Source organism: Hyaena hyaena, unplaced genomic scaffold (genome assembly GCF_003009895.1).
Source record: "Hyaena hyaena isolate Hyena2069 unplaced genomic scaffold, ASM300989v1 scaffold_228, whole genome shotgun sequence".
NCBI lineage: Eukaryota > Metazoa > Chordata > Mammalia > Carnivora > Hyaenidae > Hyaena > Hyaena hyaena.
In genome coordinates, this window is record NW_024080860.1 from 2,405,482 (window position 1) to 2,430,395 (window position 24,914).

Here is a 24,914-nt window from a genome sequence, read left to right on the forward strand (position 1 = left end):
GAGATGCCTGCCTGGTGATCAGAAGGAATCTCGGGGCTCTCTCCCTCTCTCTCTCGCTGACACCGTCCATCCTTCAGGGACCCTTGGACCTGTCGGAGCCGGCCTCCGACAAGTTACTTAACCCTCTGATCATTGGTCTCCTTCCTTATCTGCAGATAAGCTGGTCATGAAGGTTGTACGACCAAATGCCTATGAGGTGCCCTGCTCAGTTCCTGTTCAGCATAGTTTATTTCTCTGCTGTCAGCCAAGTGCTGTTGTCCCACAGATGGCTGGAGATAACCTGGGAAGTCAAGACTTGACTTGTAGATTAGGGAACTGCCCAGATACAGGGGTCACTGGATTGGGGAGAGGGCAGGGGTCTCAGCCTTGATCTCACAGCATGGAGATTCAGAGATTGAAAAGGGGTCAGAGAAAAGAGTCAAAATCCAAAATCCTGGAGGAAGAAAGTCCCGGACACAAGAAACCGGGGGTGTAGAGGTGTTCAGAAGGCTGCAAGGAAGACCCAAGGTGGTCTGTTGGGGAGGAGGGGTGAGAGAGAAAGACAGGGATGGGGAGGGCCCTGCACCAGGAGATGGGCCCAAAAGAAACGACAGACAGCACCAGTACAGACCTCCCAACAGTAAGACCCACCTGCCTAGAGACAAGGCAAACACAACAACAGGCTCTCCCGAAGAAAAGGCCCAAAGAAACAAGCCCAGTGTGAGGGTCAAAGCCAATACAGACCCCACGGTATAAGACAGGGTTTACAAAATTCAGAGCAACTAAGGGAACCCCCCAGCATTAACAGCACCGACATTTGCCTCGTGCTTTACAGCTTGCGAAGCACAGTACATCTGACCTCGGAGGGGCGAGTGGGCAGTGGGGTCTGAGTTTGCAGTCAGAAAACCTCACAGTGTCCCTGGCCCACATCATGGGACCTCTCAGAACCCACTCTATGGCCTCACCCATCCTACAGGGCTGTGACAATGAAGTCAAAGTGCTCTGTATACACTCTGGGTGGTTCTGGGGCTCACCATCAGGAAGGGGTACACGGTGGTCCTGGAACCCAAACCTGTCAAACCAGGCCTTCCTCTCTACCAGCAGATCACTCTTCCATCCCCAGGGGTCTTACCCTTGACCGATTTTAAAGCCCAGTAGCACAGGGTGATGTCCCTCACCTTGCATCCTCAGTGCATCCTCAGAGCACTTAAAGATGCTGAAAGCCTCTTGTTCTTCCTGGCTGGGAGGGGCAGCCAGGAGATGAGTCATCTTCCAACCACTACCACCCGCTAGACCCTCAGGGGAATTGCGACTTTGGACATCTGAGCTTGGTGATTTGGGAACCAGATGGTTCTTGATAGGCCCAATGAGCGCTGGACTTTTCTTTCTGAGTGGTTTGGACTTGAAGGGTCTCAGAGGGGAAACTTTCTATTCAGATTGGTTGGCAGGACTGAACGTGGAGAACGTTGGACCAATCCCAGAGTTTCTGGTAGCAGAAGGCGGGGCTTCTGGTGAAAAGGGAGGGCTTAGAGCCTGGTTGCATCTCCCTCCTGCCACTAGTGACTTTCTTCCTCCAACTCCCATAACGTCTTGAGGTGCTTTCCCACAATTGAGCGTATTCCACCTTAACTGCGGTGTTGTGAGATGTGCAGCGCGTTAGCAGCGCGTTAGCAGTATTAAAAATCAGAAATGGAAAAAAATTAGAAATGTGGAGAAGTCCTATTAAGAGAAGGAGGAGGAGGAGAAGGCTGAGTGACTTGCCAGTTACTTATTTTGTGGTCATGTGTGTGGGAGCCCAGGAACATGACATGAACCTTCCTTCATCTGATCACAGCCCAGTGGAAAGTATAAAACAGTGGATTGAGATAGGTGAGAAATTCACTCTGGGCGCCTGGGGGAGCACGGGAGCTGGGCAGAGCCTGGATGGAGGGCGAGGGGGAGAGGCTCTCACTCTCAAGACACCTTAATAATCCCTGGGGCATTTTACTGTCTATAAAGGGCTTTTACCATCTATCACTTTACTGGTTCCTTCCTTGCGGGCGGCGGTAACTGCAGTTGGTATTTACCTCATTTTGGGGGAGTGGGGTGGGAAGGAGCCCCTCAGGATCTAAGAGCATGGGCCACCAGATCACTGGAATGGTGCTCCGAGTCCACATTTGGCTGTTCTTCTCACCCTTCCCACACACACAGCCTTTTAAACAAGGTGCAGAGAGAGAGAGCGCGCACAGAGGTGTGCGTTGGTGTGCTGGGGTTGAGGGAGTGGGTTCCAGGGTGTCCCTGGAGGTTTTCTTTCTTCTTGCTGCCCTACGGCGGCCTGGTTGCCTGATGGTCAGCAGCTGAGCGTGATGCACCTGCGAGAAGAAGCTACCCTGCGCCCCCTGGGGAATGGTGGACACTCTGACTGGCCTTGTTCTCGCTCTGCTGCCTTCAGCATCTCTGCTTCTGTCTCCTGGCGTCCCCTCGCATCCCCTTCTTCATGACTTTCCAATTTCTTTCATCCGATTCTCTGACCTGGTCCCCAGGGCTCTGCGTACTCTTTCCAGTGCCTCTAACTTATCTGGCGGCAGGAGGTCGGAGGGACGACTGCGAGGAGACTGAGGGACTGGAGGGGGTGTCGGGACAGAGCATTCAGGTGCTGGGGACATGGGGATGATAACTAAGCCAGCAGTCCCCACACCCCGACCAAAACTCAAGCGCCTCCCACCTAATGCCCAGCTTCCAATCTTCTGCGCCAGACTTGAGGCCACTCAGCTGCTCCCGTCCCCCGGGTCCGAACGCCCCCACCCCACCCGCCGCGGTTGGGCACCTGTCCTCCGTCCGCCCGCCCCCGAGGCAGCCCCGAGTCCGTTCCAAATCCGGGCCGTGTTTCCTCCGCGTCGCTGGGGGCTCCGCCCCTCGTAGTCGCCGCCCCGGTCTCACAGAGCCTGGCCGCCCAGGCCTGGCTGAGCATCACCTTGGGAGGTCCCGCAGCGCCCAAATCCCGAATCTCCCCGCGCGCGCCCGAGTGCCCACTGAGCCGCGGCGCACACCCTACATTCGCACTCCACCTCCGAGTTGGGACTGCTCAGGTGCCCACGCGTCCCCCGAACTCGACCCTTTGGGCTCCGAAGGGAACCCTCTACCGGGACCGTTCGCTGTCCTCGTGGTCGGCCCCGCTCAGTGTCTCGGCTTCCCCGTCCCGGGTTCCGGCTCCGGCGAGGTAGGGAGCCAAGGGCCAGGGGGCTGGGGGCTGGCGTGCTCCTCCACCGCGGAATGGGGGCAGCAGAAGGCCACCCACCCCCTCGGGGAAGACAGCCGCTGCGCCCCCTACAGCCCAACCCCTCCTTGTCCGGCGACCTAGATAACTGGACCTGGACTTGGCCAAGACATTGAGAGACACTTTCCAGTCCGTCATTCCTGCCCCACCGCGTCGTCACTGCGCCCCCACCTGTCCCCAGAACCTGGTGCCCAGGGGGACCCCTGTCAAGTAGCTTCCTTCGGAATCTCGCGCTCCGACCGCCCCCACCCCTCACTCTTGAAAAGAAAGGGGCAGAGGGAAGACTGGGGAAAACCCTCCAGTACAGTCCCCAATCCATGGCCGTGCCCCCCACCCCCACACACACTGCTCGTCGGTGTATCTTCCTCATCCCCTGCCTCTGCCCCCATTTCATCTTGTCTCCTCCCCTATGTCCCGGGGTCTCTGTTCTCTTCCATACTCTTTTCTGGCTTTCTCCACCTCTTGACCCCTTCCCCCCCATCGGACACCATGGAGAGAGAGGGGTGTGTAGCTGCTTTCTATTTATGGTCTCTCTGGAGAGGGGATGCAGTGCTAGGACTTTTTTTTGGCATCTGAGTCACAAGGTGTCATGTCTGTGTGTGATATCCATGCCTGGTGCCACTCCCCTCTCCCATTCCCTTTTGCCCTGCATCTCCCTGTCTGCCTATGTCTCCTTCCTGCCTCCCTTCCTGTCCTTCCCACTCTGTTCTTTGGGCGCTTTGTGTAGCTGCTGTCTCTTTGTTTCCACCTCTCAGCTCTCAGCTCCCTCTGCTCCCTCTCCTCCCTCTTCCAGCTGTGAGAAGCTGTCAACCTCAAGGGCATCAATATTTCAGGTGTGTGGGGTGCAGTGGAGGTGAGGTAAGGGGGCTCCCAGCATGCCCAGTGAGGACTATAATCAACCCCTCTCAGAACGATCATTCATATGTACACGATTGAAAGAATGGATCCAAGGATGCGGGGATATGGAGGGCAAAGTCTATGCTGCCCCTCTTCCTGGAGCTTGGTCAGGAGGTGCCTGAACTACATCTTCCACAGTGCCCTGGAGGCACAGGGCTGTCCCTTCCTCTGCCTAGACACCTGATGGGAATGATAGTTCAAGGAGCCAGGTTGGAGGGCGCTGTTCTAAGGAATGGGAAGGGATCAGAGTGTGGGGCCAGGGTTGTGGGTTGTGGGGCTAGCCAGCAGTTTTGGCTTGGCCTGGATCCTCTGACCTGCTTTTTTCCCAGTCCCCACCTCCCCCTGGATTTCAAGAATTTGGAACTATTGTGTTTTGTGTCCCACCCCCCACTCTTCCACTCCCTGCCAAAGGGAACAGGTTTAGAAAAGTGCCTGGGGGGTGGGGGGAATGGAATAGATGATAATGCAAGCTCTCCCTTCTTCCCTGTGACCCCTTTACAAACAATTTTATCTAAGACATAGACACCCCCTTTGGGAGTACTCTCCCCCATCTTGAAAGCAAAGGAGGGCAAGTGAAGCCTCGTATCTTGAAATGTTGGTTGGATGTGTCCCAGTCTACAAGTTGCTCACATTCTGTCCTTTTTTGGGGCAGTGGGGAATTGCTGGAGTCAGCACAGAACTACCAGCTTGTTATTTCCCGGGGATTCAGGAACAGCTGCTGAGGTTGCCTGGAGATATAGATGGGAGCCCAGAGCTAACTTGCTTTTCTCTCTGAGACTCATCGTTCCTGCCTGTCACAAAGAATCTGATGCCTGAGCTGGTCCCCGGTTTGTTGTTGGCACAGGAATTGCTCACATGATCAGAGGGCAGTGGGGTTCCCTCCCATGATCTCATCTGTGGTTCTTAGCCCTTAGGCCTTGGGACCTTTGACTCCTGACTCCTGCCAAACACCCAGTAATTGCTTGTTCCTTAGACTGGGTTTGGAGATCCAAATACACCAAAAAGCAGTCTCCCCACCACTGGACTTGGGGCCAGGAAAGCTTACCTTTTAGCCTGGTTCTTTCCAAGCTGAGTCACCTTAGGCAAGACTTTAGCCTCCTTGGGGGTCTGTTTTCTCATCACAAAAGAAGTGGGTTGAACCTGATGGTCCCCAATGGCTCTAGCAGGCATACTAGTAGGATCCTCTGAGTCTGTGCTTTCATCGTCTTCTGATGACAATGGCCTGATGCTGTCTTACCTCATCCAGGTTGCCTGGGAGAGCCTTAGACATCAGCATCAGACTGGAAAGAAAGAGGGAGGTGGAGCTCTGGTTTTCAAGCTTTGCCCCTACCGCAGGCACGTTGTGTTCATGTAAGCTATATTTATGGCATGGAAGCTAAGAGTATCTCTAAACTCCTTGGTGTCATTGTTTGTCCCTGATTCCAAACCTATGTCATGTTCTTGTTAACACTAAACAAATTGCCAACCAAACCAATATCATCCCTTACAAAGTTGCTGGTATAGGTGTCCCCATGGATGTTGGCTAATGAGGCTTAATGTAGGTTATATGAAGGGACAGTTATAATTGGCTGAAAGAGGGAAGGAGGATTTAATTGGAGGATTTAGGGGACACCTGGGTGACTCAGTCGGTTGAGCTTCCAACTGTTGAATTTGGCTCAAGTCATGATCCCAGGGTCGTGGGATCAAGCCCTGCACTGGGCTCAGTGCTGAGCATGGAGCCTGCTTAGGATTCTCTCTCTCTTTCTCTCTCCCTCCCTTTCCCACTCCACACCATCAAATAAAAATACATAGTGATTTGTTGATTTGGTTGGTTTGAATGAAAGAGGTCTGGAAATGAGGAGTCATCAGGACATGGGGAGGGGCCTTTCTCTTTGGCCCTGTCTCTGGCAGGGAAAACCGAAGAGCTGGGTGCCAACGGGTACCAGATACATAGGAGTTGACCCAAAGAAAAATGCGAAGGGTAAGGGCACAGAAAGTCTTGAGCAAGAGATAGAGCAAGAACTATAGGAAGAAATTAAAAGCAGGGGAACAGAGGGAGAGAGAGAACACAGAGGCTGTCTGCAGGGAAGGGAAATGGGGAGAGGGGCATCGGTGATCTTTGTGGACACCGTGTGTACAGGAGCTCCCACAGAGCCCTCTTCCAAATAATCATCTAGTCCTAGAGCGGAGCCGTGTCTTCCTCTGGAGAAAGAGAGAACAAACTTGAGCAAGAGGAAGGGAAAAGCAGGTTTGATTACCTGGGAGAAATGCCCACCAAGGTCGTGTCAGAGGCTGGTGGTGACTTAGAACGCCTCATACTGTCGCCTTCCGTGCAGTGTGATGTTCATTCAAGACTGGCAGCCCTACTGGCCACGCAAGAGCAACCTGAGCCTGCTGTGGGTCAAGCTCCGGGAGTAGCCCATAGACAGCTGCTTGCACCTGCGCTTCACTCAGCGCCTGCCTGGTCCGGCAAGGCACTGAAGGCACGTGGCGCTGCTTCAACATCGACGCCTTCCTCAGCGCTGGTGCGCATGTGCAGAGCCAGCTTTTGTGGGACCTGCAGGGCCAGGCCCAGTACCTCTCTGGTCCCCAGGTCATGTGCCAGCTGTTCCTGGTGACCCAGGTATGGTCGCAGCTGGCTGACTTCTGTCAGGCCGGCTTGGGGCTCCAACTGGTCAAGTGTTATGCAGAACAGTACTTGCTGGAGGCCAGCCTGTAAGGCCCTGCTTCTTGGAGGTGAGAGGAACATTTAGATCTGTATTTTCCTGCCTATCTTCAGAAAGCCCCACCCCCAGTGTTTTCAAGCCCCGCCTCGTCTCCTATTCTCTTGGTGGGCTTGGAAGCCTACTTACCCTCATTCCAGGGCCCTCGCTAACCTTTTAGCCTTGCCTCTCAGTTGACCATCTCAAGTCTAGCGCACCCAAACTCTGTGGCCCACACTTTGATCCGATCTGCGGGTTTGGAGGAGGCCCTTTCTCTGCCCTTATCTGCTCTTTCCCTTTACGGGCCAAAGATTGGGCTCCTTCACAGGCTTCAGTGACTTTCCTTGCTTGTCGCCCTGGCCTGGCGGGGAACTCTGCCCTTCCTGGCTTCTCCCTTCTGCCACCTTGTGGGTGGAAGCAGGTAGGGGAACGTGCAAGGTCCAGCTGTCCAACAAGTATTACTTTTCTTCCTCCCGCCCTTTCTCTCCCCTCCCTGCCTTCCTCTAAGTCTCTTGCGCCTCTATGCCAGTGTCCCCTCTCTCCTTCTGTCTGTGCCCCTAACCTCCTGCTCCCGGGACCTTCCAGACACTTAGCTCTTCATTGCCCATTTGTCTCTCCTCCATTCCTCTCCCCCATGACCTCTTCACCACCCAATCCGTGTGCAGGACGGAGAGTGAGGCTGAAAGTGAAAGAATTATAATACCCTGTTGACCCTCTGGTGATGCATCTGTCCAAGTCTGGCCCCCCTGACGGGCTTCCTCCGACTTTGCACGATGTTGCTGTTTCACAGGCTCCCTTCCCATGCCCCCAACCAGTGGCTTGAAGCAGGACATGAAACAGGAGTTTTGGGCTGGGGAGGGTGGGTTCCTCAGCCCAGTATGGGGCTGTCTTCGGGTTCTAACCAGGCTTCCTTTTAGTGCAACTGGAGCCACCACCCCCAGATATTTCTGGACATCTCTCCCTTCCTTGGTTCCTTTATGGGTTTTTTTTTTTTTGTTTTTTTTTTTGTGGGGGAGGGACTTGGACAGTTTTCTGTTTCAGCGCAAGTAGTAACAGCTGCAATTGCACAGGCTGTCTTCTACACCGGATCCTCACAGCCTCCCCTGAGAGAGGAAATAGAGGCTCAGAAAGATCAAAGCGACTTCCAAGTCATTCAGAGTGTCCAGGAGCCTGGCAGGGACTAGAGTTCATGTCTATCCCCAGCCCAGAGCATGCCTCAGACCCTCACTGGGTGTGGCATTGACTGCTTGAACTTCTTGTAGGATGATGGACACTTGCTGGGGACAGTTGACAGTAAGCACAGGGGTCGCTGGAGATGGAATCAAAGCCGTGGGCAGAGGAGGGGGCTAGGAGGTGAAAGAAGGTGGGCACAGAGGACCGCGGATGCTTCCCCATTTCCCCAGTTTTGCTGCTGTGCTGCACTGCCTTGCTTGTCTGCCCCCAGTGCCCGGCCACGCTGCCACCCTCCCTGTCACTTCAACCTTGGCTGTATTACAATAAAATGGACCCTCAGCCCACCCTCTATGTCTGTTTCACTTGTGAGTGGGGGCGGGAGTTGGAGCATTATCTTTCCCTTCCCCAGCAGCCTGTGTTAGAGAGGATCTCTAAGTCCTGTGGCAATGGGGCTAACGACTTCCTGGAGCTGGAGAGGACTGCTGACCGTTGCACGCCCCCACTTCCATCCCTGCCAAGCGACCGGCCGAAAGAGCAGTGGCTCAGAAGCGGGGCAGGCAGTTTCCTGGCGCCCTAACCAGTCTGGGTCTTGCTTTCCCCCGGGCCTGGGAGTTCTCTGCTATCTAAATTTTATGGGCTTTTCTCCTAAGTTCCCCTTGGCATCCAAGACCGGCCTCCCTCAGCCCCACAATCCAGGCGTCTAACTCCCAGCTCCTTTGGCCAGCGCGCTGGCTTTCCGGATACCTGGGTGGGCAACGCGCGGAAGTGGGAGGAAGTGGAGGGAGCTTGGTCATTGCCCCCCTCCCCCGCCCCGGGAGCCGAGCTCCAGAGCACCGGAGTCTGCGATTCCGAAAAGTAACACGCGGGGGCGCCAGGACTGGCGGACGCAGGCGAGGCAGAATAAGGTGGTTTCAGTCCGTGTGAGTGTGTCCATGGGCGTCTTTGTGTGTCTGCGTTTCTGTACATGTGTGTACGAGTCAGAGGGTTTCCAGGTGGAATGTATTCCGGACAACGTGCCTGGTGTACCCCAGAATCAGGTACTCCAAGTGGCTTTTTGATGAGGTGGATGCTTGATATGTTACTCTGTGTGAATGGGGAGGTAGGCAACTGTGTACCGTGGTGTATGCGAGGCATAGCCTGTGAGTCCCTAAAGCCGCATCTTAGATTTCTGAAGTCACATTCCCTCAGGGTTTTTACCCCCTCCCACCATCCCATGTAAAAGAAGTGAGGGCTGTCAACGCAGATCTCCACTACCGTGGTCACATCTCGAGTATGTGTCTGAGTGACACTGCTAGGCTAGGTGTGATATTTTGTTTGTGTAAGTGGGTGTGTCTCAGAATATCAGTTTAACCCTGAATAATAGTATGTTTGTAGGTGACAGGTGGATGTTGGAGGAGGCTGGTTCAGGATTATGAAAGTAATTTGCTTTCTCTGATTAGTTTGTGGATATCTTCATGGCGTTTTCCCTTCTCAGTCTCTCCAGAAGCTGTCTCTCTTTGTGTCTCCCCTCATCTCTGTCTCTTTCTCTCTCTCTCTCTTTCTCTCTCTCTCTTATTCTCTTGGTGACTCATCTCTGCGGCTTTGCCCTCCCCCGGCTTGCTGGGTCTCCCATCCCCCACTCAGGAGTGGGTGGGGGTATGAGGGAATGGGACCCCGGAACTGAAAATCAGGGTGTCACTCACCATCCCCAGTCCCATTAATGGCCCTCAGCCCCCTCTCAGCCCCCTCCTCAGTACTCCCCATCCCACACTCTACTGAACTGGGGTGGGAGGGGACAGGGCAATGATGGTTTCTAATGGGGCCATTTTCAGGGGGACCTTCTGCACCTTCTTTCAATTCAAAGTGGAGACCCCTGTCCTTCTTATAAAGTGTCCCCCTACCTGCCTGCCCCCCCCCATAGCTGACGCAATGAAAGGCTGCAGAGGTGAGTCACCGGTTGGGGGGAAGGGAAAGATGGGTGGGAATGGTGAGCTGCAGGGTCCCCAAGCCCCTGCCTTGTTTTTCTCTTCCAAACCTTCTCAGGGAAAAGACACAGTGCTCTGCTCCCCCTCTCTTGGCTTTCTGAATCTTCATCTTGGATCACTATCCCACTGGACCCCATCTCCTCCTGCTACCCTCTTTGAGAGTATGAGAGACTCAGAAACAAAGACAGAGATGGATTTATACAAATAACTCAGAGCAAGCACCAGGCATCCCCTCCAGGTTCCCATCTCAGGATTGCCTTTTCCAGCTCTGTCTCTCCATTTTCTTTCTTTCCTGCCACCTTCCTCCTCTACCGATTCTAGGAAACTGTTCCCAGTCCAGCTTTTTTCCAGAAGCCCCTAGAGGCAGCAGGGTGTGTGTGAATGAGTGCAGCACATCTCTGAGTGGTGGGGTGTGTGTGAATGAGCAGACCCAGGTAGAGACGAAGAGAGGCAGAAACAGATCCAGAGATTCAGTCCATGCAGACACGATACAGTTTGTGGAATTACCAAGCCTATCACCCTGGCTTCCACCTTGTTGCCCCCTACTCCACTCCATGCTGACTGAAATTCTTGGGATGTCAGTGTCTAGCTTCTGGGCTGAGTGGAGGAAGAAAGGGACGAAGAGTTTGCAAAGAATGGAAGAATGGAGGAATGATCTGAATATGGGGGGCAAGGACCCAAACTTGGCGGCTGCAGATGAGTGGTTTTACCTCACAGATATCTAGAGATGGTGGATGTGGGGGAGGGGCAGGCAAGATCAAAGACAGAAACATCCACATAATTTCTAACATATATCAAAAGGCATGGAAGGATCCAGAGAAATGCACAAAGACACACACACACACACACACACACACACACACACACACACACACTATTGACATATGAAACCAGGCTTGCTTCTTCAGGCACCAGCAGATGCCCAGACTGGATGCACTCAAAGTCTCCCAACCACACAGGTATATGGACATTCAGAAGGATCAGACCCTCCCCACCCCCCGCACACTCATACTTATACAAAGACATCTGGAAACAGGCAAAAACACAGCCACACAGATTGGAAGAGATTTCATATTTAAATTGGAACACTACCATGCCCATCCACTCTATCTGATTAAATACACAATTGGTCTTTGAATTCCATTTCTCCCCACCTCTTTATGTTTCATTAATCTCCACACACACACAAACACACATGTATACATATGTACATGCACACACAGGTGCATGAGGACATACGCAAGCCCACAGTAACACAAACCGCTTCTCTAGGTGCCTGTCTCCCCTCCTCTCACACTTAGATGTTAGCCCCATCAGCCTTTCAGTCTGCACCCCGCCTTGGCTCCTTCCCTCCCCCCTTTCTTCTCTCTTGGTTGGTTTCCCCTCCCCCCCCCAGATGTCAGAGCCATCTCTCTGATTCATCCTCCTCAGGAAGGTAACGTGACCCCCTCCTCATTCCACTGCTCTCAGTAACCAGGCTAGGAAGATAAAGTGGAGAAGAGGAGGAGAAAGAGGAATGAAGGGAGCCCACAGGGTTAGGGAGTGGTCCTAGATAGTTATGAGTGTTGGGGGGATGAGGGGTTAGGCATAGCTTTAGGGTCTGCTGCCCCCTCCTCTCTCTGCTTTCTCTGTATTTCTACAGTCACCTTGGTTTTCAGTGCTTTCCCCCCCCTCCTTTAGCCTGTTCCTTCTACCTGTTCCAGATTCCTTCCTCACTCCCTCCCTCTCTTGCTCCCATCTCCTCTCTCTTGCCTCTCTCCCTACTCCTCCCCATCTCTTTCCCTGCAGAGCTGATGGGCTTTCTTCTGGGAAAGTCGAGCCACTGATGGAACCGAGAAGCCACTGCTGGCTATAGAGGGAAAGCACGTGAGTGTGAGTGTGTGTGTGTGTGTGTGAGGGGGGGGGGGGAGAGAGAGAGAGAGAGAGAGAGAGAGAGAGAGAGAGAGAGAGGAGGGTCAGTGCTAGGAAGAGATGAGGAGGGGATTGAGGACTGGCTCAGAAGAGTCTCTGAGCCCTGACAGGATGCCCTGATCTTGGTTTCCAGAGTCTTAGGGCGTGGGTGCCCCGCGTGTGCCCACAGGCACCCCTGTGTCCGCAGTTCTTGTGTGTCTGGCATGTGTCATTGTCACTCCCCCCTTTCCCTGCCCACGCCCCCGCACAGCTTTCTGCCTGCACTGCAGCCCCCTTCAGCCTCCCTCCTCCCCTTCATTCCTGCAGTGGCTGCTCCCCTTGCCTTCCTCCCTTCTCCCCTACCCCCTCCTCATTTCCGTCCTCCCCCCCACCCCCGCCCACGGCTGGTCTCCCTTCACTGGACCCGGCTCGCTGATGGATTCTCTTTGCGCAATCTGTGCGTCATCGCCCCCCCCAACCTCTAGCTGTCCAAGCCCCCAACCCCAACCCTTCTGGCAGGAGATACAGACGAGGGGTCTGGTGGTAGAGAGGGGCTGTCTCTGACGTTGCACACCCACTCCCACCCCTCCGCAACGCGTTCAAACCTTCTCTTTAAGCAGTGGAGAGAGCTGGAGTTGAGTCACCCCCCCCAACCTGCGCAACCCCCTCCCCACCTGGTCTGCTCTCGCCCTCCAAACGTCCTCTGGGGGGTAAGCAGAGGGAGGGAAAGAAGCAGGAGGAGGGTGGGGAGAGGTGGGCTGACAAGGGGCAAGCGGGGGCGCCAACATACGCTACAGAGTGAGATGGACAGAAGGACAGACACACCTTTTTCTCCAAACATGCACCGACTGTGAACAGACAAGACAGAGGCACACACATCCTCAATCTTTCCTCTTTCTTCTGACTCGGACCCTTTCCAGAGGGATTACCAAAACCGCAAGATCCACCCATCTGCCCCGGCCCAGGGCTGGCACCCCGCACCGTATATCCACGAACAGCGCCCGCAGGCGCGCAGATCCTTCCCTCCTCTCTCGGGTTCACGCCGTCCTTGGGTGTGTTCCCTATGGACTGTGCGTGCGGTCGGGGGATGGGGAGTCTAGCCCCCCTCCTCGGCTTTGGAATCCTTATCCTCCCCCTCCCCAGTATGAATCTCCTACTGATACCCAGTCAGACTCCGGGAGTGCCCCCATCCTATTCGGCTCAGCGACGCGGGCTCCCGCAGCTGCAAGTTGCTCTATAACCCACCCTCTCTCCTTGTAACGTCTCCGCATCCACCCTTCCATTCATTCTCCCATTCATTCATTCATCCTTTTCTCCTCGTCCCTCCTTCATTCATTCATAGCCCCCTGCCCCGCCCGCCTCAGCGATTTCATTCATTCATTCATTCATTCATTTCCCCGGTGCAAGGCTATCGCACGCCCCTCGAGCCGAGCCTCCCAGTGCGCAGGCGCTGGCCGGGAGACGACCACATTCTCCAATCACTGGGCAGCCCCTCGCTTCGAGGCACCCGCCCGCTTCCCCATGAATGAACATTGACGTCAATGGGGCGGGGCTAGCCCACGTGACCCTGCGCTCTCCCCTTTATAAGGCGGCAGCGGCGCGGGCGCTGTCCAGCGTGCTGAAGCCGGAGCGAGCGAGTCGCCCAGAGCCGCGCGGACCCAGCTGAGCCCAACCCACTGGACGCCAGAACTCGACCGTCACTCCTATCCCAGCTACTGCTCGGAACCGAGGCGGACGCGTCCCGATCTTTCCCTGTCCCCACCCCGCCCCGACCCTTCTCTCCACCTCCCGCATCGTGACACCAGCTGGTAAATACTCCGCTGTCCATCCCTCAAACCCTCGGCAGCCGTGGGCGTGAGGGAGGGTTTCTCTCTCATCCCGGATGGGGGTGTTAAAAACACAGCGGGGAGAAGGGTCCCTGGTAAATGGGGGAGTCGCCGTTTTTCTCTTGCTGCTGAAGTCGCCCACGCACCATCCGGGCAGTCCTGTGGGGAGGGAGCAGAGATTTTCCCCCCTTATCTTAGCTGCTTAGTACGTGGGCGCTGGCAGTGAGATGGCTTAGGCAAGGGGGCGAAGAGGCATTGGGGGAGCGAGGGTTTCGGGCATTTTCCCATTTACACGACTCCAGAGATCGGCACATCTTCCTCTTTTGCTACTAAACGTCCCTCTTCTGGGTAAGGTTAAGGGGATGAGGGAAGCCCTGGCTTTCCTGATTAAAGGTGGGGGAAGGGGATATAGAATCAGAGAGCGGAAAATTCTTACAGAAACCCTCTCTTTCTTTGGTCCTTTTTATTTTTCACAGTCTCCGGCAGTCCTTTGGTCATGAAATCGCTCAGGTTGCTGGCTTCCACCCTTGTCTGCTTCCTTCTACTGATCAAGGGGTTGGGAGCAGCGCCCCCGGGGCACCCTGAGGCGCAGCCACCTCCCCTCAGCTCTGAACATAAAGAGCCGGTAGCTGGGGACGCAGCGCTGGGGCCGAACGATGTTAGCGCCCCAGAGGTCCGAGCCGCTCGAAATTCTGAGCCGCAGGACGAGGGAGAGCTTTTCCAGGGCGTGGATCCCCGGGCGCTGGCCGCGGTGCTGCTGCAGGCACTTGACCGCCCGGGCTCGCCCCCGGCGCCCGGGGGTTCCCAGCAGGGGCCAAAGGAAGAAGCAGCAGAAGCTCTGCTGACCGAGACCGTGCGCAGCCAGACCCACAGCCTGCCGGCGCCGGAGACCCAGGCACCTGCGGCCCCGCCTGGCCCTCAGACTCAGGAGAATGGTCCCGAGGCTGGAGACCCCTCCGAGGAGCTCGAGGCGCTAGCTTCTCTGCTTCAGGAACTGCGAGATTTCAGTCCGAGCAGCGCCAAGCGCCAGCAAGAGACAGCGGCAGCAGAAACGGAAACTCGCACGCACACTCTGACCCGAGTCAACCTGGAGAGCCCCGGGCCAGAGCGCGTGTGGCGCGCTTCCTGGGGAGAGTTCCAAGCGCGCGTCCCGGAGCGCGCGCCCCTACCACCCCCCGCTCCCCCGCAATTTCAGGCGCGTATGCCCGAGAGCGGGCCCCTTCCTGAAGCCCACCAGTTCGGAGAAGGGGTGTCTTCCCCCAAAACACATCTAGGTGAGGCATTGGCACCCCTATCCAAGGCGTACCAAAGCCTGGGCGCCCCTTTCCCCAAGGCGCGCCGTCCGGAGAGCTCACTCCTGGGCGGCTCTGAGGCAGGGGAGCGCCTTCTACAGCAAGGGCTGGCGCAGGTAGAGGCCGGGCGGCGGCAGGCAGAGGCCACACGGCAGGCCGCGGCGCAGGAAGAGCGGCTGGCAGACCTCGCCTCGGACCTGCTGCTCCAATATTTGCTGCAGGGCGGGGCTCGGCAACGGGGCTTTGGGGGTCGGGGGCTACAGGAGAAGGAGGAGGAGCGAGAGAGCGTGAGGGAGGATGTGGAGGCGGAGCAGGAGAGACGCGGCGGGGCGGAGAGGGTGGGGGAAGAGGATGAGGAGGCGGCGGAGGCGGAGGCAGAGGCGGAGGAGGCGGAGAGGGCGCGGCAGAACGCGCTGCTGTTCGCAGAGGAGGAGGACGGAGAAGCCGGAGCCGAGGACAAGCGTTCCCAGGAAGAGTTGCCCGGCCACCGTCGGAAGGAAGCTGATGGGGCAGAGGAGGGCGGGGAGGAGGAGGACGACGACGAAGAGATGGACCCTCAGACGATCGACAGCCTCATTGAGCTGTCCACCAAACTCCACCTGCCAGCGGACGACGTGGTCAGCATCATTGAAGAGGTGGAGGAGAAGCGGAAGCGGAAGAAGAACGCCCCTCCCGAGCCCATGCCGCACCCCCGGGCTGCCCCCGCCCCCACCCACGTCCGTTCCCCGCAGCCCCAGCCTCCCGCCCCCGTCCCCGCCCGAGAGGAGCTGCCCGACTGGAATGAGGTGCTCCCGCCCTGGGATCGCGAGGAGGACGAGTTGTTTCCCCCGGGGTCCTACCACCCTTTTCCCAACTACATCCGGCCGCGGACACTGCAGCCATCCGCTGCTTCGCGCCGCCGCCACTACCACCACGCCCTGCAGCCTTCGCATCACTATCCCGGCCGGGAGGCCCAGGCGCGGCGCGCGCAGGAGGAGGCGGAGGCGGAGGAGCGCCGGATGCAGGAGCAGGAGGAGCTGGAGAATTACATCGAGCACGTGCTGCTCCGGCGCCCTTGACCTGCTCCGGTTCCGCCCCCGCGCGCCGGAGCCGCGCGCGCTGCCACCCCCCTCCGTGTTGCTCCTCTCCCTTTCTAGGTGTTTGCATGCACCCCAGCCTCGCCCCTGGCCGCCGCCCGGCCCCGTCCCTACCCCCCGGTCGCCCCGCCCCCGGGCTGCGCCAGGACCTGTCAGACCGCTTCCGGGATTCGAAGCCCGAACTCCCCAAGTTCATTCAAGGGAGCTCCCGGGGCCACCCCAGGCGATTGGGTGGTTTGTGCGAATTCCCCTACCCCCACGGGCCTCTGTCCCCACTAGTCCCTCTCGGGAAGTCCCCGTCCAAAACCGGAAAAAGCTATTCCAGTTAATTGTGTGAAGAAGTGTCTGTCTCCTGCCCTTTGGGTCTCCCAGGAGCCACTCCACCCTCTCCAGTTCGCTGTGAATTTACCTATTCTTTCCCTTCTCTGTTGTAAATACCCCTCACGGAGGAAATAGTTTTGCTAAGAAATAAAAGTGACTATTTTATTAGGACTTTGTTATCCGTTATTCACCCGTCCCCTTGGGCCTTCGTGGTCCTTGCCAAGGGGCGGTGAGGGAAGCGCCAGCCACAACACCCTGTTCAACAGTGAGGGTAGTGGAACCACTTTCAACCATATTCAAGAGTAGAATATGGTAGGGGCACCTGGGTGGCCCAGTGGTTGGGCGTCTGACTTCGCCTCAGGTCATGATCTCACAGGCTAGTGGGTTCGAGCCCCGCGACGGGGCTCTGTGTTGAGGGGCTCTGTGTTGACGGCTAGCTCAGAGCCTAAGCCTGCTTCAGATTCTGTGTGTGTCTCTCTCTGACCCTCCCCTGCTCACGCTGTCTCTGTCTCTCAGAAATAAATAAAACATTTAAAATTTTTTTTTAAAAAAAGAGTAGAATATGGTCCACATCTATCAAGAAAGCCCAAGTTCCACTTCCAGCTTGGGGGTGGCGGTGGAGGTTAAAGTCATTGATCCCCAGGGTGAGGCAGCTCCAGGCCACTTTTTTTTTTTTTAATTTTTAATGTTTATTCACCCTTGAGAGACAGACAGAGCATGAGCTGGGGAGGGGCAGAGAGAGGGAGACATAGAGTCTGAAGCAGGCTCCAGGCTCTCAGCTGTCAGTATAGAGCCCAATGCTAGGATGCCGGGCTCCAACTCGTGGACCTTGACATCTAGACCTCAGCTGAAGTTGGACACAACCAACTGAGCCACCCAGGTGCCCCAGCTCCAGGCCACTTTGAAGGCTCTTCTCTCCATGATCCTCTGGCCACTTGGGCAGTACTGGCAGCTCCCCACAGTCCCTGTTCCACCTAGTCACCTCCCTTAACTGTCCCCTAAATTCCCTTCACAACAAACTGGGAGGAACAGCTTCCAGCTATAGAAACACCTTGCTTTTAGCCACTTCTCAACCCTTTGCAAAGCACACAGGGTTGGATACACCGATGAACTCCCGATTCCTCTCTCCAAATAAAACTAAACCAGCTGAGGGGAGCCTGGCTGACTCAGTCGGTTAAGTGTCTGACTCTGGACTTTGGCTCAGGTCATGATCTCATGGATGGTGAGATGGAGCCCCTAGTCGGGCTCTGCGCTGACAGCACTTAGCCTGTTTGGGATTCTCTCTCCCTGCCCTCCTCTCTGCCCCTTGCTCCAGCGCTCTCTCTCAAAATAAATAAACTTAAAAACTTAAAAAAAAAAAAAAGCCTAACTAAACCAGCTGAATGAAATCTTGCACAAAGAAACCTCAGAGGTGTGAAACCGTATGCCCAGGCATTGCTCCTCCCTGGCTGAAGGCAGCTCCAGAGCTGGAGATACCATGTTCAGATGAGAGGCATTGAGCTTACAAACCCATTTGGAATAGGGGCACCAGATAAAGTACAGGACACCCGGTTAAAATTTCATTTTGAATAAACAGCGGGTGTGTTTGCATTGGACACATATACTAAAAATATTATCGCTTAAGTTGAACTGCGTGTCCTCTATTCTCCCCCCCTCCCCCCCCCCCACCAGCTCTCACTCTCTAACTCTGACAATCCTAGTCCTGGGGAGGTGAAGAGGCAGTGTTCCCGTCCCCTCCTGACTGATCCCAGGAGCTTTTCCTTCTTTCACAGAGCCTAAGCAGTCAAAGTCCAGAAATGCTTTTCCTTTTATTTCAGAGGAAAGGAAATAAAGTCAGCCACTTCCCACACCCCACCCCTTAGCTCCTGCCTCACCCAGAACACGGAGTGAAGGAGGGACAGTTTCCCATAAAGCCTGCCCTTCCCTCAAAGCTCACTTCCCTCAAAGTGGCAAGGTTAGAAAAAAATTAACCATGTTGTCCCTCCCCTGGCACTGGACAGAGTCCCACTGCAGCCAAGGAGGAGGGAGGAGGAGGGCAGATGAGGGGAAAGGACTTCCCTCTCAAATCCACAGAACCCCCCGCCCCTGCCCCTGGCAGAGGCTGCCCTGGCTGGCTATGGGGCAGGGTGGAGGTAGGTTATGGGGCAGGGAGCAGAGAAGAACCCTGAAAACCTTTTCCCTTTAACCTGACATATTTATATATTTACAGTTTTAAGGGAAGGGAGCAAGTCTGGGGTAACATTAGTTCTTCAAAGGCAGGGAATGAAAGCCAAATAGCACCCCCATTTTGGTCACATTTGCCTACCTCCTAGCTCCTAAAACCTTCATTGGAGAAAGGGGAAACAGGAGATAGAGGTGGAGGGAGGGAACATTTGAGGGTCCTGAGCCCACAGCTCACTCCAAAAGAAGGTGAGGCAGCAGAAGAGGAGCAGCTGGGTCCCATCAAGAAAAGGAGGCGCCTGTGCCCTGCCTCTCCACCAGCTCCCCACATCTCCACGCGGCCCGGGCGAGGGCTATGCCAGACCCATCTCCTCCAGCACACTGCGAGGCGACTCATCCTCCTAAGGCAGGGACGGACAGAGGGTGACGCAGAGACACCGGGAGAGGCGGATGGGGAATGAGGCAGAGGATAATGGGTGCAAGACAACACCACGAGTGGGGGATGCACAGAGAGACATGGGGAGGGGAGAGAGACATCAACATGAGCTCAAGGCTGGAACAACTGGGGACCCTTTGGGGGAGCTCCCCAGTCTCCAGGGACCACCCCCTGGAGGCCAACCATGGCAAGGAAGGAGGTCCTGGTTGAGTCCACCACCACCCAGAAAATCCCCACCCAGAAGCTTGGTGAGCAGGGGGCGGGGTCTCAGTATCAGAGGGGGAAGGGTGTGAAGTTGGGACGGGGACAGGGGGGGGAACCTGCTTTCTGAAGGCTGGGGGTGCCAGCAGGCTGGGTTCTTTTATTCAGAGTGGGGGCGGGGAGTAATAAGTTGGCATCAGGTCCCTGAGGGAAGGTGAACCAGACTGCAGAGAAATGAGTCATTAGGGTCTGAGCACAGCACTAGTAACAGGGGTGGGTGGGTGTGTGCCAGGGCATGTGTGTGTGTGTGTGTGTGTATGTGTGTGTGTGTGTGTGTGTGAGAGAGAGAGAGAGAGAGAGAGAGAGAAGGGGAAATCAGAACAGTGAGGTGGCAAGTTCGATTCTGCTTCTTCTTCTACTGCAGAGATAAGCCCCCATCTCTCCCCCTCCTCAGAGCCAGCTCAGGCCAGCTTGCTTGTCATTGCAGATTCCGGTGACTCATCTCCCTGCACCAAGTCTCAGCAGTGGCACAGCAGAGAGGGGGCAGGCAGTGATGGGGTGAGGGCGGGGGCATCAGAGAGCAGGAGAACCCCCAGCCAGGCGCCCTCTACCCCAACCCCCGAGTCCCCACCACCCTTTGCTTCTGAGGAGCAGAGGTTTTTGAGTGTGTGTGTGTGTGTGTGTGTGTGTGTGTACGTGTGTGTGTGTTAAAAAAAAATGGGGGAAGGAGAAGACAACAGGGGAAGGAAGAATCATGTGCCCCTTCTCCAATTCCCTGCGCAACCATAAATGCCTAGAGGAGTATGGGACATGGGACATTTAGCTGGGATGAGACACCTTGGGTCTCGGGAGAAGGAGGGAGAGTGGGCCCCGGTGGGCCACCCCAAGCAGTCAGTGCTTGAGGGTGAGCTGGCCAACGGGGCACTGTGGAGGCCAGATGCCACAGGGAGGGGGGCCCCCTTGGTGGCAGGAAGGGGGAAGCCGTGGCTGGCAGGCCATGTATCCACGGCAGGGAGGGCACCCTCTGCCATGGTACTCATCTTCCTCCTCACTGTCCCAGGCCCGTACCTCTTGCAGCAGGTCTGCCTGCTCAATGGCCTTCAGCACACTCTTCTTGGAGGTGTCCTGGACATCACCCCCCATCAGAAACTCATCCAAGATGAAGTAGGCCTTCTCAAAGTTGAAGATGATGTCCAGCTCGCACACCTGGGAGGAGGGGGAGAAGGCAGGTTTGGGTGCCAAGGTGCATTCCCACCCCACTTGCACGCTGGCTGCCCACTTCTTTTCTTTTTTTTTTTTTCTTTTTTAAATGTTTATTTGAGGCAGAGAGAGAAGGAGAGAATCTCAAGCAGGCTCCATGCTCAGTGATGAGCCCCATGTGGGGCTTGATCTCACAATCGAGAGACCTAAGATGAAAACAAGAGTCAGGTGTTTAACTGACTGAGCCACCCAGGCATCCTGCCCACTTCTTTTCTCATGATGGCTCCACGGTCGTCTCTTCAGGACCACATCGCCTATCTCGGGCTCTTGCCCCAGGTCGATGACCTCCCCAACACCTAAGCCTTACTGTTCATTTGACTCTTCCTTCTTGATTGTGGTTCCTTGCTGCCTTCCCCTCAAAATCTGTGACACTGTTCCCACCAGGGGCCTGGCTAGTCTCCCTCCCTAGCCACTATGGGGCAGAAAAGGAGGAGATGCTGAATCATGGGTGGAAAGACTTGAGTTCCAAGCAGGGCTCTGCACCTAGGCAGCTAGATGGACATGTCATTTCATTTCTCTGAGCCTCAATTTTCTCTTCTGAAAATGGAGATGACAATATCTACTCGCAGGATAGAATAAGAAGCAAACATGGGAGCCTGAAAGCCCTTTGTAAACTGTTAAGTGGAATACAAACTATGGAGTTATTACTATTCCCCTACTAAGATCTGAGCTGACTGTCAATGCCCAGGCTATTCCCCAGATCAGTTAATTCAGAATTGCTGGGTGTGGGACCCAGACATCACTAATTAAAACAACAACAACAACAACAACAACAACTAAACCTCTCCAGGAAATTCCAATGCAAAGTCAAGGTCAGGAGCCACTGATAAAATCTGAACTTGGCCTCCTGTCCTTATGGGAGAGGTCTGAGCTGAGCTCCACTTGATTAAGTGGCAGATTCTGATCCACACCCCCTCCCTGGGCCGATTAAGGGATATGGCTAATAGGCTTAAGGCTTAAAAAGGGAAATTAATTACTGTTCTCACTGCTCCAATTTCACCTTGCCCAAATCTTCTAGGCAGAGCCTGGAAGGGTCCCAGGGTTTGGTAGGAAAAGAAGACTGCTGGGTGGGGAAAGGGTGGGTAGGGGCACTTACACTGCCGAAGTATTTGTCCAGGAGCTCCACATATCGGTGGATCAGCTCCAGCGTGATGAGCTCATTGTCTTGGCCCTCGATGGCGCAGCAGAAGTAGAGGCTGGCATATCTGTGGACAGGGGCACAGGCGGGGTAGCTGGAGGGCCTGCTGGGCCAGGCTTTCTGTTCTCAAACCTCCTATTTCTCCTCATTCCCAGCTCGGGGTCTGTGTCTTTATTGGACATAGGCAGGGTGGCCCCAGGGTATGCAAATAGCAACTCACTTGGCCTCATGGCAGTTCTCACAAACACAGGCAAAGACAGGCACACACACGCTTTCCCTCTTGCCCTCTGACCTGTTCAGTTTGATTCAGCAAAAACTTGAGCCAACTAATCCACCTGCTCAGAGAAGGACCTGGACAGGAGGTGTGTGTGGTGGAAAGGTGGTGCAGGATCTAGGAGTGCTGAATGAGGCTGCAAGGGACACGTGCAATGGAGAAGAGGGCCTTTGCGACAGAGGTGAAGTAGGCGTCAGGCTTGAGCAATGCAAGTGGGGAACAAGAATGCCTTCAAGGGAAGTTCGGAAAGTAAAGGAGGCTGAAATTCATCCTTGTCCTCCAGATGCCCTTACCTCCCAATCCTCCCTGACCCAAAGGGGCGCCTTATTTCTCAGCCATTTGAACCCACTGCCGGGCCCCAATCAAGAAAGGTCCAGACCAGTCTGAGAGTTGGTGGTGAGTCACCTCTTATAGACGACTTTAAGATCCCTCCACTCCAGGAAGCTGCACATCTTGGGCTTACGAGCCAGAACGACCTGCATGAGCTCCCGAACCATTTTCTTTCGCTCCTTGTCCGATGTGGCCAGGTACCATTTTTGCAGCCGCAGTTTCCCCTGCCGGCTAAACAGCAGCATGAATCGCATCTACGGGGAGGAGGCAGAGCTGAGGGTCAGAGATTCGGTTCTGAGTGTGTTTACTCCATAAACACAGCCACACATGCATCCCACACACGCATCTAACTCTTCCCTATTCATGTCTCCTGCCCGCTTTGAAAATCAGCCCTTGCCCTCAGCTCTCGGTATTCCCACCAGCAGGTGCCCTTCCTTCTGGAACATGTCAGCGCTTCTGAGTCTGCCATTTGGGTTCAAATCCGGGCTCTACTAGGTGAGTCATTTGCCTTGGGCAATTATTTCATGTCTCTGGGCCTCAGTTTCCTGGTCTGTAAGATGGATGTGATCAAAGTACCTTCCTGTTTAGAGGGATTAAATGAGCTGATATATGCAACTGTGCCTATCACATGGTAAGCACTGTAGCATATTAGGGGTTAGTTGTTGTTGTTTTTTTCCCTTCACCTTCTGTTTCCTATATCTGTCTTCCAGAGGTCAGCAAAATGCCTAGTAAGGCGACAAGCAGCCCATAGCTGAAGTCAAAGAGGGGTCTGCTTTCTTTCATGGTCCCTCTATCCACCACCACACTGAAATGGGGTATTTTGTCTCTCGAGAAGCTACCTCAGTTCTCTACCCCATCCTGGCCATACGTTCTTGCCGATGTCCCCAGTGCGCTGCCTTCAAATGCCAGTCATATGCCCAGGGGCATGGGGCCCCCAAATTCCACCCTCCTCTCTCCTCAGCCAACCAGGCATTTGACAGTCCTCCCTTTTTTTCCTTTTAGGGAGGATGCCTCCTACACCCCTCCAGACACCAGGTGACAATTTCCCTTTCAGTTCCTCAGTTAGGACACCGCCATCCAGGGGGGTTCCTGGAGCTTTGTGCAACAAAGTGCATGCTGAGTTGAGCGGGGAGGAGGGCAGATCCCTCACTACCCTGTGCACCCCCAGCTTCCCAGTTCCAGGGGGTCCAGTCTATATACCTTGGAGTTATCGCCTTGTCCCTGCAGTGCTCCTCTCCCTGGGCATTACCAGGGCTGGAATCCGTGGGTGTTTGAAACAACACTCTTTAGGGGTTTTGGTGGCGGGGAAGGGAAAACGCTGCTAGCGTGGTGGGAGGGCAACAGAGGGGCGCAAGGGAGCCCTACGCGTCTGAGATTGGAAGGCAGGGGAGCGGGAAGCCCGCAGGAAGACGGAAGGCCTGGGCTCCGGAAAGACTATGGGATGGGGGGGTGGAGAGCCAAGAACACGGGACCCAGGGATTCGAAGCTTGGGTTCTGGAGAGCAAGACCTCGAGCCCACTTGGCTTTCCCACCTCACCCCAGCCTGTAGGCGAGCAGGGAGATAAACCGAGGCAGGACGTCCACTCCTCGGACCCGGAAACTCTCCCCTCCCACACACGGCACTCCCCGCGAGCCGCCGCTCCTCTGGGCTGCATGGGAACAGAGGGTCTTGGTGCCCCGCCAACCCCGCCGCCTCCCTCCGCCAGCAGGGCCGAGCGCCCCTCTTCCTCAGGCGACTTCCCTGCAGCAGCGGTCGGGACCCCTTGGACCGCCACCCGCGCCGTCCCCCCGGCTCGGGACGGTCCCGCCGACCCCTAGTTAGCCCCCTCTCGCCCCACAAATGCGCCCCTCCCCGCCCCTTCTCCCTAAAGCCATTTCCAGCTGCTCTTCCTTCCGAGGCCGGCTCGCCCACCCGCCCAGGTAAGTGGGGCCTGTGAGGACCGGAGGAAGAGAGGGCGGCCCCCACGGAAGGCGGCCCCCAAGGACCCCCGCAGGTGCAACCCACGCCCCTCGGTTTCCCCTCCCCTCCCTCTCCACACAGCCTACCATCCTGCAGCCTCCGGCTCCGCGCGTCCCTCTTCGGCCACCGTACACGCCAGCTCCACTCCCTTTCTTATCCTTTCGCCTCCTTTCCTCCCTCTCGCTTGAAGCCCCGCCCCGTCCCGCCCGGCTCGGAGGCCCTTCGAGTCGCGTACTGCGCAGGCGCTAGCGCTGTTGGGCGCGCAGGCGGGGTTGGAGGCGGAGAAGCGGAAGCCATGGCAACCAGGTCCTTGTCTTCGGTTTTGAGTAGCTCTGTCGTCATGGTAACAAGGCTGTCTGGTAGGCTGGTTGGAGGATGGGGGGAGGAGGACAATGAGGTCCTCGCGCTTCTGCACCTTGAGGGGGAAAAAGGCGGGAAAGGGGGTGAGAGATGGAAGGGGCGACCGTTGGAGTTTGTGAGGAAGCGGGGAGGACGAATGGAGGGGCTGGGGCGGTGGAGACGGGGCAGGGTGGGAACTGGATTTGGGATAGGAGCGATGACCTGGGGAAGGCTAGACAAAGTGCGGTGGTGGCGCTGACATGAGATAAGTATGGAGCCCAAAATCGATGTGGACTGAGAACCTGCAAGATGTAGCACTCTCTTAAAATGAGAAATGTATAGGTAATGAGACGAGAAATAAGAGAGAAAAGAAGGTGCTGATATTTAAGTGATGTGAAGAAAAGGGAGAGGGGAATGAATGAAAGCGAGAGGGGAATAAACGTAGTGGATCTTACAAGGTG

General features: G+C 55.7%; 2 protein-coding genes across 3 annotated transcripts; one reads left to right on the forward strand and one right to left on the reverse strand.

Moving 5' to 3' along the window:
- The first annotated feature begins 13,469 nt into the window (after positions 1-13,469).
- On the forward strand, positions 13,470-16,526 carry VGF (VGF nerve growth factor inducible). Of its 2 annotated transcripts, none has more exons than XM_039243519.1 (2): positions 13,470-13,648; positions 14,143-16,526. In XM_039243519.1, the coding sequence occupies exon 2, from the start codon at positions 14,163-14,165 to the stop codon at positions 16,014-16,016; it is 1,854 nt and encodes a 617-aa protein (XP_039099450.1). In that variant the 5' UTR covers positions 13,470-13,648; positions 14,143-14,162; the 3' UTR covers positions 16,017-16,526. The 2 variants fall into 2 exon arrangements, with proteins under 2 accessions (XP_039099450.1, XP_039099451.1); XM_039243520.1 differs by lacking the exon at positions 13,470-13,648 and adding an exon at positions 13,947-14,014.
- A 1,612-nt stretch (positions 16,527-18,138) lies between these two features.
- On the reverse strand, positions 18,139-24,292 carry AP1S1 (adaptor related protein complex 1 subunit sigma 1). Its single transcript, XM_039243461.1, has 5 exons — positions 24,201-24,292; positions 22,230-22,408; positions 21,509-21,617; positions 20,221-20,358; positions 18,139-18,916 (listed from the first exon to the last, which is right to left on the reverse strand). Exons 1-5 carry the CDS (start codon positions 24,201-24,203, stop codon positions 18,869-18,871), a joined length of 477 nt encoding a protein of 158 aa, XP_039099392.1. The 5' UTR covers positions 24,204-24,292; the 3' UTR covers positions 18,139-18,868.
- Between the last annotated feature and the right edge of the window lie 622 nt (positions 24,293-24,914).

Bases quoted from the DNA above. Each gene is read 5' to 3' on its own strand.
- VGF (XM_039243519.1), top strand. From the start codon at position 14,163: ATGAAATCGCTCAGGTTGCTGGCTTCCACCCTTGTCTGCTTCCTTCTA.
- AP1S1 (XM_039243461.1), bottom strand. The intron at 21,618-22,229 runs GTGACTCACCAC...CCCTGTCCACAG, and splicing joins CTTAAAGTCGTCTATAAGAG to ATATGCCAGCCTCTACTTCT. The intron at 18,917-20,220 runs GTACGGGCCTGG...TCCCTGCCTTAG, and splicing joins AGGCAGACCTGCTGCAAGAG to GAGGATGAGTCGCCTCGCAG.